General features: G+C 36.9%; 1 protein-coding gene across 4 annotated transcripts; it reads left to right on the forward strand.

The window, feature by feature from the left end:
* Positions 1 to 1,419: 1,419 nt before the first annotated feature.
* On the forward strand, positions 1,420 to 5,337 carry LOC116114789 (transcription factor SPT20 homolog). 4 transcript variants are annotated; one of them, XM_031400932.1, is made up of 5 exons: positions 1,422 to 1,538; positions 1,728 to 1,787; positions 3,150 to 3,278; positions 3,396 to 4,819; positions 4,928 to 5,337. In XM_031400932.1, exons 1-4 carry the CDS (start codon positions 1,536 to 1,538, stop codon positions 4,659 to 4,661), a joined length of 1,458 nt encoding a protein of 485 aa, XP_031256792.1. In that variant the 5' UTR covers positions 1,422 to 1,535; the 3' UTR covers positions 4,662 to 4,819; positions 4,928 to 5,337. The 4 variants fall into 4 exon arrangements, with proteins under 4 accessions (XP_031256790.1, XP_031256792.1, XP_031256793.1 ...); XM_031400933.1 differs by having other exon boundaries at positions 3,215 to 3,278; XM_031400930.1 differs by having other exon boundaries at positions 1,420 to 1,787; positions 2,621 to 3,278.
* The last annotated feature ends 9,007 nt before the right edge of the window (positions 5,338 to 14,344 follow it).

Genomic DNA, 14,344 nt, shown 5'->3' on the forward strand with positions numbered 1-14,344 from the left:
TTAATAACAATTTATTGTTGTTCGTAAACCCTTGAAACAATTTCAATTTAATAGAAAGTCCTTGGTTTAAACAAATTTATAACCAAGACATATAATATAATCCCATTTAATATATTTAACCCATTATTGAATCCAATCCAATAATTATATATTAGCTCATTATTGAATCTAATTCAATAATAATCAAATGTCTGTATTACCTTTGGTAAGTATTAGCTTTCCATGAATAATTATTTCTCATCAATACATAAATTCAAATGCACATGTTTACATCCGAACATCGTTAACCTTTGATAATATGTATTACTCTCTCTCCTCTTACATTGTTTTTAGGTGTGATCGATTAGATTCACTATAACCTAGTCGCGGGCCCAACATCGGAATCCGACATGTTTCATCATAACTCTTTATGATCGAAACTCCCACTGATCAAGGTAGGCATCTAGCGATGCTCCATGTCCCTAAGCCACAATGATGTTAAATTCCAATAAACCTTTTTTTTTTTTTTTTTATTGTATGTATTGTGTAGTAAAATCCTTTCATCATCTAATCACGATTGAGAATAGATTTATAATATGTTAAAACCCTTAACTTAATTTTTAATTGAATCGTCAATCAATATAATTGAACGTGTCATCATGAAACTACTTTTCAGATGACAATCTTATATTTTGGCCAAAGATTTCCTTATCCAATGTTTATTGATATTCGTCTAGGAACTCGAGATCAAACTATTTTGAGCTAACGGATCTCATCTTGACCATCACCTATTCTTACATATGAATAACATATGACCAAACTGGCTTCTTGTATAAGACATGACTAGTGTCGTGCTTATATATGAGCCATATGCATCCTATATGGAATCCAACCTTGATGTCTTAAGTCTAAGGATCAATAGTATACTAGTATGAAATTGCGATGTATCATTGACAACATTCTAAATATCCATTGGATTCATTGTACTTGGTCATATTCGATAAACAGTTTCATTAACCATTTATCCATACTAATGATATAGTGACATAACTCTTATAATTACCTACAGTAATACTATCATATTATATGGACAAAAGTCTATTTCAAATGAATAGTCATCCAATAACAATGGACGATCGTCCATATTTGATGGATGACCGTTCATTCACAAAATATTTGTTAACGTGATACGTGGCTCGTTTGATTCAGTAGACACGCCATTCGGTGTAAAAATTTGATGCAACGTGTCAGTGTCCGTAGCATTATTCTTTATTTTAATATCTAAAATTTTAAGACAGGAGAATTTATATTATTTCAGGAACTTAGGGTATTATTTTTTAGTAAAACCTTTGGAGATTATTGTTATTAACTTTTTAAAATAATTTATAATAAAATTTGAAAAGAACAATAATAAATAAAACGAAACTCCAACTCTGTAACTCATATGCTGAGGTGGAGAGCTAACCAGGAAGATACTGAAGAGTCAAAATATTGCATTTAAAACTTGAACCTCAAGAAGAAGAAATCAGAAACCCTCAAAAATTTCCGACTCTTGAATGGTTCTTTACGAAGCTTGCTTCATCTTTCTCTTTTACGGTTTTCTTTTAATTTATTTTTTGATGTATCGATATAACTAACTTTTAAAGATTCAATTTTCAAGTGTTTTTTAGGGCACAAATTAACATTATTTCAGATTTTTTGGTGTCATTGTAATTATCTGTTGTTTTATTTCAAAATTTTTTTTGTAGGATTCATTGAGAAGCAGTGGAAAAGTCGAGGCTATGGAAACTCAAGATGACGATTCACGTGTTTGTCTTCTTAAATTCATCTTTATTTTCTTTAATGATTTTTCATTTAATTTATCAAATAAAATTTTAGTTTTATTTGCAATTAGATGGATAATGAATGATGCATGGTTTTTTTTATTTTTTATTATTTTATGTTTTAACGCAGATTGGCTGAATTAGATTAGTGTTGAAAATTAAACCCTATGGCTGTGAAGTTTGCTCAATTCAAGATTATTTTTAATTGAAAGTTTTTAAATTTTGTGAAGTTTGCAGTATTTTCTATTGTGATTAGCTGAAAAGGTTGATGATTTACACTGAAATATTTAATGAGTGTTGTATCACATAATTTGAATGAATTGTGTTACAGGGCCTTTATTTAATTAGTAAAAGACAATAATGATGAAGGTATTTTGAAAGATTTAAAAGTTTTCAGATAATGTAAATTTGTGTAAATGTCATGGATGCAGTTTATTTAAAGTACTGAATTTAAAAAAAAATAATTTCTCAAATTCTGGATTCTTGCTGTGTACCAGACAAATAAAGAGTAAATAGATAATCGATTTCTTAAACGTAATTCAGTTGTGTAATCATTTTTTCTTTCATCCCAATAGTCATTCTAGCATTTTGGGTAATTTGCCAAGAAATCGAAGAAAAATGCTTTTGATATATTGCAATTACCATGACAAACACATTCGCATATTCTTGTCATGTGTTTCTGATATACAGCTACTGAGTTACAAAAATGTTTGTATACCTATCTTTTCCAAGGAAAGATTGAGGGAAGCATATTTTATAGGTTTTTTCATTGATCCATTTATGTTTTTAACTGCATGTTACTTGTTATGTTCTTGCAGTTGCTATGGTTGGTTTTAGCTTAGGGTTCATTATCAACTTTCAGGATGTGTTTGATGAGTTTGTTGATTTGTTGAGCACCTCATACCAGGGAAGAGCTTTGTGTTGGAGAAGTTATAGGCATGCATATTGCTCACTTGTAATAAGCCAATGTTAGTAAACGTTTACTTGATGAGAAAGTGGCTGTCTGTAAAGGATTGACTGACAACCAAACATTAGTGAACTAAATTGCTCATTGGTCATTTCTATTCTGTCATTTACGAATCAACTCTTGTATGTATTTACAATATCTGAACATATAGATTTGTGTATCTTGGATTGCTAACAGTCAGATCTGCTACTTCTAGTGTCATTTAATTCTCTCATTCAGTATCCTGCTCCACAAGCATGTAGCTGTACTCTAGTTTATGCATTTATGACAATTACATGGTATACAGTTCAGTCTTTGGGCATTGCATTGATAACTCATTAAGTTTGTCTTTGAAAATTGCTCTATTCCATGGTGACGACACATTTTATTACCATGCACAGAGACGGAGATTTGAGAATCTGATGAGGCTAATTGAAAGTTCTTGCCCATCCTTGCTCCTCCGCAGGAAGGAAATTGAGAGACATTTCAGCAAGCTCACGCACATCCCTGATCACCCTCCATATGCTTATGTACTTATTCTATCTTCTCTTGTAGCTTTCTTGGGAATTTTCATGATTTTACTTTTTCCTATGTTATGTTGGGTTAAACAGATTTATGGCCCATATTTTGTGTTGTGTGTTCCATAGATGATTCAAAGGGCAATCTCAGAGTTGAATGAGCTCGGTGGTTCAAGTGAGGTAACCATATCAAAGTTTATTGAGGCAGAGTATGAAGATTTGCCTTTTGCTCATGCAAGCCTATTGACTCATCACCTACAAAAGCTTGTTAAGAAAGGAGACATTGTTTGTACTTCTGGAAACTGTTATATACTTACAAATGAGAGTTCTGATTTTCATTGTAATTTGAACAAGGAACAGAAACATTTGAGAAGGAGGTGTCAGAAGGGTAGGCAGCATAAGTTCAAAGGAGTTGAATCACAAAAACAGAAAAAAATTGAAGAAAGTCAGGAAAAGACTCAAGTAAATGGGACAATATGTAAAGGAATTGAAGAACAAAAGCCAGTGGAAGGACATATTGGACCAACTGGAGAACAAGAAAACAAAGGGTATGCTGAATTGATTGAAAAACACAATGAGGTGGAAGAAATACAATTTAAAGTGAATGACGAGCAAGTTGGAGCTGAACAATACAATAAAGGGATTGATGAACATAATCAAAAGCAGGTGCAGCAGAAACAACATCAAAAAGAAATGAATTTACAGCAAGTTCAAGTGCTAGGGAAAACAAGTGAAGTGTTTGTAGAAGAGAACAATCAAGCTGAAGATAAGAATCAGGCTGAAAATCATAATGGAGTAGCTGAAGAAGGACATAAAGAACTAGATAAAGAAGTAATTGAAGAACAGCAAATTCAAGTGCCAGTGGAAGGATATATTGGACCAATTGTAGAACAAGAAAACGAAGGGAATGCTAAATTGATTGAAGAACACAATGAGTTGGAAGAAATACAATTTAAAGTGAATGATGAGCAAGTTGAAGCTGAACAATACAATGAAGGGAATGAAGAACATAATCAAAAGCAGGATCAGCAGAAACAACAGCAAAAAGAAATGAATTTACAGCAAATTCAAGTGCTAGGGAAAACAAGTGAAGTATTGGTAGAAGAGAACAGCCAAGCTGAAGATAGGAATCAGGCTGAAAGTCATACTGGAGTGGCTGAAGCAGAGCATTTGAAGGAACTAGATAAAGAAGTAATGGAAGAACAGTTTCATGAAGAACGAAAGTTAGCAAGCTTGAAGAGAAAAATAAAATTCAAGATCAAGAAAGCAAAGCTAGCAAAAAGCAGGTCCAATTACCAGAAATACAAATTGAAGGAGTTGTGGAACGGATTAATCCAAAATTTAGTGGGGAGGCCAACATTTTCGAGCCAAAAGCGGGCCAATCTTATCTGGTAGGACTCATTGAGCATTTTCACAAATTAAGACGTGGTAGCCCAGAAAAGCCACCCGAATCTCAGCAGGTTACAAGTTCTCTCAATGTATTACAGGAGCTTAGCCTGGAGCATCAGCATCAAACTACTTTTAGTAATGTGGCTAAAGTACTTGAATACAAGGTAGCAATAGTGTTAGCTTCTATTAATTTCTTAGCCAAGGCATTATTTAATAGCAAAGATTTCTCTAACACTGTAGTTACTAACTATAATATTGATGATTGGCCACAGCAACCACCAGAAAATTCAATGGAGGGAAGTCTTACTGAGCAGGAACTAACAGCAGTGGAGCACCAATTACAACCACGGCGGCAAATGCCATCTGATAGAGCACCAGGTGACCAACTGAATGCTGGAGGAAGTATTGATAGAATTAACAGGGTTGTCACACAAGTATATGTGAAGAGAAAGAAAGGAAACAAGAAGACCAAGTGCTGAGCTGGGGAAGTGTACTAGAGTTGGCTACGTGGTACCATCCCAAGGGAGTAGTTTGTTAGGACAACTGGATTGAGAGGCATAAATTGTGGGAATGTTTGTAATGGGTAGAGAATGTTTTAGTGGTATCTTGTGGGAGGTTCCTAGCACCTCGAAAGGCTAGTGTTATCTTTTTCGGCTTTTCTTTCATTCTGTTCTTATTGTCTTAGTAAATGGGTTGTTCCTTTATAACAGTCAATCAATACAAAAAATTACAGAAGAATATTCGGTCATTGTTGCTTTGTTCTGTTGTGTGTTTTGTGAATTTTGGTTGAGGTCATTGGGCTCCTATCAAATTGATATCAGAGCTGAGGTTGGGTTATGGTGAATACGAGAATGAAGTGAGGATTTGATGGATTGGAGAAGGGTATGGGGAGCGTCAAGGAAGATATCGGTAGTATTAAAGGGCATCTCATGGAGCTGAGATAGTGGATGCGACTGAAGGACAAAAAGGAAGAGAGTGGAAGTCGGGGAAAGGATAAGGCGATGCGGCTGAAAATCAGACGAGCAATAGAGGGAGCAGTCAGGGACAGACGAGGGACAATGAAACCAGTGGAGAGGATCGGAAAATAAAGAAGCTAGAATTACCGATATTTAACGGCGAAGATCCTTATGGATGGGCTTTTTGAGCCAACCGATGTTTCAATGTGAATTCTGGTTGAGGTCATTGGGTTCCTATCACCATCTAATTCTCAACGCGCTGCAGATACTTCAGTTGCAAAACAGATGCAGAAGCAACGTCAACAGAGGAGACCAAGGCCATCTGAATGTGAACCAGTTCTTGTGACTATTGAGGCTGTTCATGATTTGACCCTTGCTTCCCTGAAATCAGAGTTGAAGCAAAAGTCAATGCCTTCTACTAAAAGAATGCAAGAACGAAGACCAAAGACACTGGTTAACTCAACAAACAGAGCAACAAAAGAACCGCTGTGGACAGAAAAAGCGGCTAATATCCGGGCCAAAAGAAACAGCTGTTAATTCAACCATCACTTCTGCACCGCAGACAAAGGATCAGCTGCAGTAGAGACAATTTGTAATAGCCTCTCTCTACTCATATACTGATAAAAGATACATAACGAAAACACATGGAAAATAACATAAATAGTTGGGTCCAAAATTTTCTTTCATTAAACATATATATGTATATAGATATTTTTTACACAAAAATTGTATCATGTACAAAAGTGATCAAAAACATGGTGGACAGTGTAGCCATTTCCCTTCGCTTGCTGATGCCCATCCGACCGTGTCCTCACCTAGATCCTGCAAAACATAGGAAACAATGAGATGAGCACTAAAACAATGCTCAGTAAGTAAATCCTTTACTCATCTAACCCCGTTAACTCTCTCTAATTCTTTCCTTACAATTCTCATTTACTTTTTCTCTTATACTTCTCTCTGTTTTCTCTTTCTCATAACTCTTTTCTGCTAACTCTCTTTAGTAAGTCACGACCTCATCTTACCAGAGGCACAGTCGGGACTTGGTCCCACTCTACGTGACTTCTACTCATTCTAGCCGATCGACCTCAGTTATGCATGGATTCAGAACCCTTGACCATGTGAGTGTATAATCTCTCTCTCTCAGGTACTCTCGGGTATAACCCTCATCTGCATGCACTCTCACGGGCTACACCACTTCTCTCTCTCATACTCATACCGCTCTCTCAATGCGGCGTACATGCGGGAATACTCTACCCATTACTCACGGGTTCCCCATCGCACAACTTACTCTATGCTCTTTTCTCTCTTTTATTCTCTAGTGCTCAATCTCTCTTTCTCTTTACTAAAGCTCACACTCAAAATTCTCTATTCTTTTTCTACTCTTTCTCTAATGCATAATTAATGCATATGGATGACTCATATTCATTAATACACTAATGAAATGCAATTATGCTATGTAGTAATAATTAAGGCTTTCTACTCTTACTCATGCTTCTCTTGAGCATTTCATCACACAACTCATGTGCATATTTAAAACTCTATGTTAACAATAACTCTTCTCTTCTCTTAAACCTTCCCAATATGGGAGAAAACTCTCTCATAAACTCTAATTTCCTGTCAATAAAACAAACACTTCCATAGGGTTTTCTAAAACTCCCTTCAACTTCAATCAAACTCAACTCAACACCATAAAATCTCAACACTTCTCATATTCCAATACATTCAACAACCACAAAGCAAATATTGATCTCAACTCAATTCTCAATAACATAACATACTTACATAAATCTCTACTCAATCTCTACTCAAAGGATTTCTCAAATCTCAACTTAGGTTGGATTTACTTACCTTCTGAAAAAGTGACGTCTCTAGTACTTTTCCTTTCCCTTGTTGTCTTCTCTTCTCTCTACAACAACTCAAAACAACAACAAGAACAATAACAACCATATAAGACCTCAATATAACTATAAGCAAACTCACATCCAAAGCAAGAATCCTTACCTTAGGATGCTTTAGATGAACTCTCTACTCAAAATTACTCAAAAGCTCTCTTAAACCCTTAGAAAGCTTGGGAAAATTGAAAGGAAACTTGAGAGAATTTAAAGAATGGTTATGGCGGTGGAAATGAATGAAATGGAGGGTTTATTACACTTAACCCTTTTTAGCTCATAAGATAACCATCACTTCCCAACTTTGCCCTTACTCTTCCTTGGAAATTCCATCTATATCCTTTGATTCATTTCACTTACACCCCCACACTAACCTGTTCTCCATGAACTTTCTTTACATTTAACTCCCCACTTTTCCTGCTAATTAGGGGTAGAATGGTCATTGTGCCCCAAAGGAAGAATTCTCTAGAAACTCAATACACATTTTGCCAAGCCCTCCGCCGCGGCGAAGAATCTTTCTTCGCCCCGGCGAAAAATTACAGAACCTACACCGTGGGTTGTAGGGCTTCATCGCCACGGCGAAGCTTCTTCTTCGTCCCGGCGAAGTCTGTAACACAAAAACTTCGCCAAGTTTTACAAATTTCAGGGCAACCACTCAACCAGTTCACAATACCCATTCAACCAAGGGCCAACTAAATATTATTACCACTAAACAAACTCAATGAAAGCTGAATCAATGAACATTTAAACAATACAGTAAATCTTAACTACACTTAGAATATGGGAGGGATCACTTACATACTTCCGCAACATCGATACATGGAAAACATCATGCACCTTGTCCATACTAGGTGGCAGTACCAATCTGTAGGCAACCTTTCCTACTCATTGCAATATCTCAAATGGACCTATGAATCTCGATGCTAACTTCCCTTTGTTCCCGAAACGCATCACTCGCTTGTAAGGGGAAACTCTTAGAAACACTTTATCACCTACTTAAAATTCTACTTCTTTCCTTTTCAAATCGGCATAACTTTTCTATCGATCTTGGGCTTGCTTCATTCTTTTTCTGATTAATCTTACATCCTTTATCATTTTCTGAGTCATCTCTGGCCCAAGAGCGGTACTCAACTCATCTTTTTCACCTATCTCATCCCAATGTAGTGGAGACCTACATCGTCTACCATACAAAGGCTCGTAAGACGCCATCTTAATTGTAGACTGGTAACTATTATTATAGGCAAACTCCACCAAAGGTAACATTTCGTGCCATGACATTCTATAATCCATACAGCAGGCTCTCAACATATCCTTAAGCACCTGATTTGTTCTCTCTGTTTGGCCATCCGTTTGAGGATGATAGGCAGTACTAAATGCCAAACGACTACCCAAATTTCTCTGTATACTATTCCAGAAAGCTGAGACAAATCTCGAATCTTTGTCTGACAGTATAATCTTGGGCACACCATGTAACCTGACTATCTCTTTCACATAAATTTGAGGCAACTGATCCGAGGTGGTACTCTCCTTTACTAGAAGGAAATGGGCGGACTTAGTTAATCTATCCACAATCACCCATATAGAATTATACCCCCTCTGTACTCTAGGGAGACCTGTGATAAAATCCATCGAAATGCTCTCCCATTTCCATTCTGGAATACTAAGTGGCTGAAGCAACCCTGACGGCCTTTGGTGTTCTGCTTTTACCTGTTGGCATGTTAAACATTTAGCTATAAACTCTACAATATCTCTCTTCAAACCTGGCCACCAGTAACCTGACTTTACATCTTGATACATCTTGGTTGCTCCAGGATGAGCAGTGTACGGTGTGTCATGAGCCTCCAAAAGAATTCTCTTTTTCAACTCATCGTTCGGAGGAATGCACAACTGATTTCTGAAATAGAGGACACCATCAACTAAGTAGAACTCCATTGTCTTGCCCTCAAGCACTTGCTGCACTAACCTCTGACACCACTCATCGGTCACTTGTTGATTTTTAATGTCCTCCAATAAAGTAGACTGAATCTCTAACCTGGTAATCCTTCCCGGAATCACTTCGATCTACTCTCTATAAAACTCTTCTATTAGTTCTTTCTGCTTGATGAGTCGGGATAGATAGGCTTTTCTACTCAGGGCATCAGCTACTACATTGGCTTTTCCCGGTTGGTACTTAATCTCACATTCATAATCCTTCACTAGCTCTAACCACCTTCTTGGTCTCATATTTAGCTCCTTTTGAGTGAAGAAGTACTTTAAACTCTTATGATCAGTGTAAATGTTACTCTTTGCTCTATAAAGGTAATGCCTCCAAATCTTCAAAGTAAAGACCACAGCTGCCAACTCTAAATCATGCGTAGGATATCTTGTTTCATATTCTTTCAATTACCGAGAGGCATAAGCTATTACCCTACCTAACTGCATTAATATGGCGCCAAGTCCTTGCAATGAGGCATTTGTATAAATGTCATAATCTACACCTTCCTATGGTAACACTAACACTGGAGCTGATGTTAACCTATTCTTCAACTCTTGGAAACAGTCCTCACAAGCTTTTAACCATACAAAATGAGTCTTCTATTTGGTAAGAGTTGTCAATGGTTTAGCCAACTGGGCAAACCCTTCAACAAATCGTTTGTAATAACCTGCCAGGCCTAAGAAACTTCTGACCTCTTTTACTGTCTTCAGCCTCTGCCACTCAAAGATTGCCTTTATCTTACTCGGATCTACTGAAATCCCTTCCTTAGACATTGTATGGGCCAAAAATATTACTTGATCGAGCCAAAACTCACACTTGGAAAATTTAGCATACAACTGCTTTTCTCTCAATCGTTGCAACTGAAAGAACAGCAGCATGCATGAGCGATGGTGGAAAATGGAGAAAAGCATAAAATGGATTCAAGAAAACGGTTTAAAAACAAAGCTTGGAAAAGAGATATACTCCTCCTTTGCTTTGGATTGATGAAGATTACCACAAGTAATGAGACCTCCACACTTTAACACCACCTTGAGAGGTTTAGACAGTGGTCGTGGCTTTTAGAGAGAGTTTTGTTTGCTTTGAGTGAACAATGTGTGTATGAACAAAATGCAACCTTTTGCATTTTATATACTTGACATTTGCAATTATTTATTTTTCACTTCAAAGCCCAATAAAATCTATTTTATAAAGGGACCCCATGAATTTATTATGCTACCCTTTGAATAATCTATATTCAAGGGCCCATGTAAACTAAACTAGTTTTACAATGAACAACCCAGTTACCCTTTAACCCTTTAACTATTAAAGGTTTTTTGTTCATCTCATTAATCTTAACACTTTAAGATTTATCTTAACACTTTAAAATATATAATTAAATATAATTTATTGCTTGACCATTTTAATCCTTAAAATGTCACAAATAGTTTTCTATGTAACCATTACCATAAAATCCCGTTATTACCCTCGAAGGTGCTAGCCCTCTTCGGATAATCATTTCTTTCTCTCTATCCTTCTCTAACTTCTCAAGGCTATTGGTGTGACCATGTATCCACCGTGATTAGCCGTGAGCTGGTTTTGATGAATCCGGAAACCTATCCGGAGGCCCAACGACTATGGTAAACATCTACAATGTGCCATAGTCCCTAAACCATGATGAAGAAATACTTCATCGACCCTTTCAGATCATACGTACCATGCGGTAAAGTCCCTCCATTGAGATATCCTAATCGAGTATGGATTCATGAACGTCAAAATCCAAACTCGACCTTTCTATACCGAATTGTCGATCAATATGTCCGAAACTTGTCATCAAAAACTTACTTTTGTATGACTAATAATAGACTCTGGCCAGAGATTCAGTTTTCTGACATTTATCGATGTTCGTCTAGGACTCGAATCCGGATGGAGTCAACGGTACTCCCGATCCTATATTTTCGGTCATGGATCCCCTCTTGACCATCATTCGTTTCCGCATATGAACAACGCATGACCAATAGGCTTTATTGTACAAAACATGATTAGTCTCTTACTTATACACCGTATGAACCATATGCATCCATATCGATCCGACTCCAATGTCTCTAGTCGAAGGACTACATCGTGCACTGATATAACCAAACGTAAATCATTGACTGCATGCTTTTCCAAGTTGATTGTCTTTATTCGGTCACGTTTGAAAAACAGTTCACCAACCGTTAATCCATACCAATGCCCCAGTGACATGACTATCATCGTCATCCGTACTTATATCAACTCATGATATTTTGGAAGCATCCGGTATGCTACTGTGCAATTAGTTGCCCAAATTATATTGCTCCGTAGGGAACCCTTTTCAATAATTCATTTACCGATTAAACGAATCATCTGGACAATTCATATACATACTTTATTTTAAATGCATGACTGAATAAAGGAAGCAATTTACATATATGAATGAAGAACTCTTTCTTCTATTATTATGATATTATATATATAGATACAAGACAAATGCTCTAAAACCGACAACACGAATGGTTTCTAGGGCATACACTAATATACACTACAAACTCCCACTTGCACTAAAACCATTCGATGTTGTATCTCACCATCTTCTCAAGATGATGGTCCATTGCTTCAATGTCATCGCTTTAGTCAGTGGATCAGCTACATTTTCTGCTAAAGGAGTCTTCAGAATCAAATCTTTCCAGCTCCAATGAATTCTCTCACAAATGTGATACTTACCTGAATGTGTTTGATTTTTGGTGTGCCCTTGGTTCCTTTGCTTGTGCAATAGCTCCAGTATTGTCACAGAACATGCTTATCGGGTAACCATGTTCAAACCACACCAAGTTCATTACAAACTTCGCATCCAAACAACCTCCTTCAATGCTTTTGAGCAGCAATGTATTTGCTTCTGTAGTGGAGTCAGCTGTGGTTGTCTGTTTGAACTTTTCTAACTACAGCACCTCCATTACATATAAAAATGTACCCTGACGTAGACTTTCTATCATCAACCTGATTGGAAATCAGAATCTGAGTACCTTGAATGTTTAACTCGGAACATCCATACTCAGAACTAGATCCTTAGTTCTTCTAAGTACTTAAGGATCGTTGTTACAGCCGACCAATGTTCTCCCCTGGGTTTGACTGATATCTGCTCGTACACTTACAGCATAAGTTATATCAGGTCTTTTACATAGAATTGCATACATTAAGCTACCTATAGCAGACGCATAAGCACACTACGCATCCCGCTACCGCTCTTCATCGGTCTTTGGACCCATCTCCTTAGAAAGATGAAGACCGTGAGTGAAGGGCAAGAGACCTCTCTTAGAGTTCTCCATGCTAAATCTTTTTTAGCATTTTCTCTATTTACAATTTTTGGGATAATCCAATTACCCTTTTGTTCTATCTCTATAGACACGAATGCCAAGGACATTGTCGCTTCTCCTAAGTCTTTCATCGAGAAGGTTTTGGACAACCAAACCTTAACCTCTGTATCATTGCCTATATCATTCTGTAACGCCCCACTTGAGTACGTTGTTATTGTTTCCTTCTTTTGCCCTTATCGAGTTGGTTGTTGTTATATTTTTTTGTTTGAGTGTTTTTGATTGTTGCCCTGATTGTTTGAAAATAGAAGAATTTGAGTGTACCAAGCTTCGCCGGGCGAGAAGAATCTTCGCCGCGGCGAAGATGGTTGAACCAAGGTGAAACTCTCTGGACAGTTTCGCCGCGGCGACAAAGGTTTCTTCGCCGCGGCGACAGGCCCATAAAATGTGGTTGAGTTTTAGATATTTTCTTCCCTAAGGACAATTTGACCTTTCTACTCCCTTTAGCAGGAAAAGTGGGGATTAATTGTAAGGATTTTTCATGGAGATGATGTTGTATGGGGGGTTTTGTAATGAATCAAAGGATATGGATGGAATTCCCAAAGAAAAGGGCAAAATGGGATGATGTGTGTAATTTCATTAAAAGGATTAGAAGTCAAAACCCCCATTCTTCTTCTCCTCAACGCAGCACTCCATTCTTCTTCCTCTCAACTTCTCTTCTCTCTTGATCAAGGATTTCAAGATTTTGAAGTGATTGGGGTGGAAAAGCAACCTAAGGCTTCCTAAGGTAAGAATCTCTACTTAAGTTTTGTGATTTTGGAGTTTTTAACCATATTGAATTTGAGGTTTTCATTCTTTTGTTTAAGAGTAGAGAAAAGTCAAGAAAACCAAGTGGAAAGAAGATTGGTGAAGTTCTCTCCATAGCAAGTAAGTAAAACCCAACCCAAGTTGAGATTTATGAAATTTCTTTGTTAGGTTTTAATATAATGATGTATGTATGTGAAATACATGTGATATGCCATGTATGGATGTATGAATAGAGATTTCTATGCTTTGTGAGTTTAATACCTTTTAAATATGAGAATGGATTGTTGATTGGCAAGGTAGTTAGATGGATTGAAGGGTGTTATGAAACCCTTTTGGAAGTGTGTTTATTTGGCAGGTATTATGGCTTTGTGAAGGGGTTTTTCCCATTTTGGATGGTTGGAAAAGTTTTAGATTCATGCTAGATAGAGTCTTATAGTGCACTGATTGTTTGATGAAATGCCAATAGAGGTTTGAGTGTGAGAAATGAACCTTAATTCTTGCAACATTGCATGTTGGCATTTCACAAGTGCATTGTAAGATGAATCTCCATGGCATTGTAATGCATTGCAAGTGACCTAAGAAAGAGTAGGAAACTTTGTGTTAGTACTCCTATGAGTAGAGACTTTGGGTAATTACTCTAAGGGTAGAGAGACTTGAAAATGCTACAAAGAATGATAGAAGAGTAGTATAGTTTGGGATGATGCTTTGTGATCATCACCCGACCGTTATGGGAATCGGATTGATGCTTTGTGAT

Source organism: Pistacia vera, unplaced genomic scaffold, assembly GCF_008641045.1.
Source record: "Pistacia vera cultivar Batoury unplaced genomic scaffold, PisVer_v2 Contig723, whole genome shotgun sequence".
In the NCBI taxonomy this organism is placed as follows: Eukaryota; Viridiplantae; Streptophyta; class Magnoliopsida; order Sapindales; family Anacardiaceae; genus Pistacia; species Pistacia vera.

Bases quoted from the DNA above. Each gene is read 5' to 3' on its own strand.
- LOC116114789 (XM_031400930.1), top strand. From the start codon at position 3,045: ATGGTATACAGTTCAGTCTTTGGGCATTGCATTGATAACTCATTAAGT. The intron at 3,279-3,395 runs GTACTTATTCTA...TGTGTTCCATAG, and splicing joins ATCACCCTCCATATGCTTAT to ATGATTCAAAGGGCAATCTC.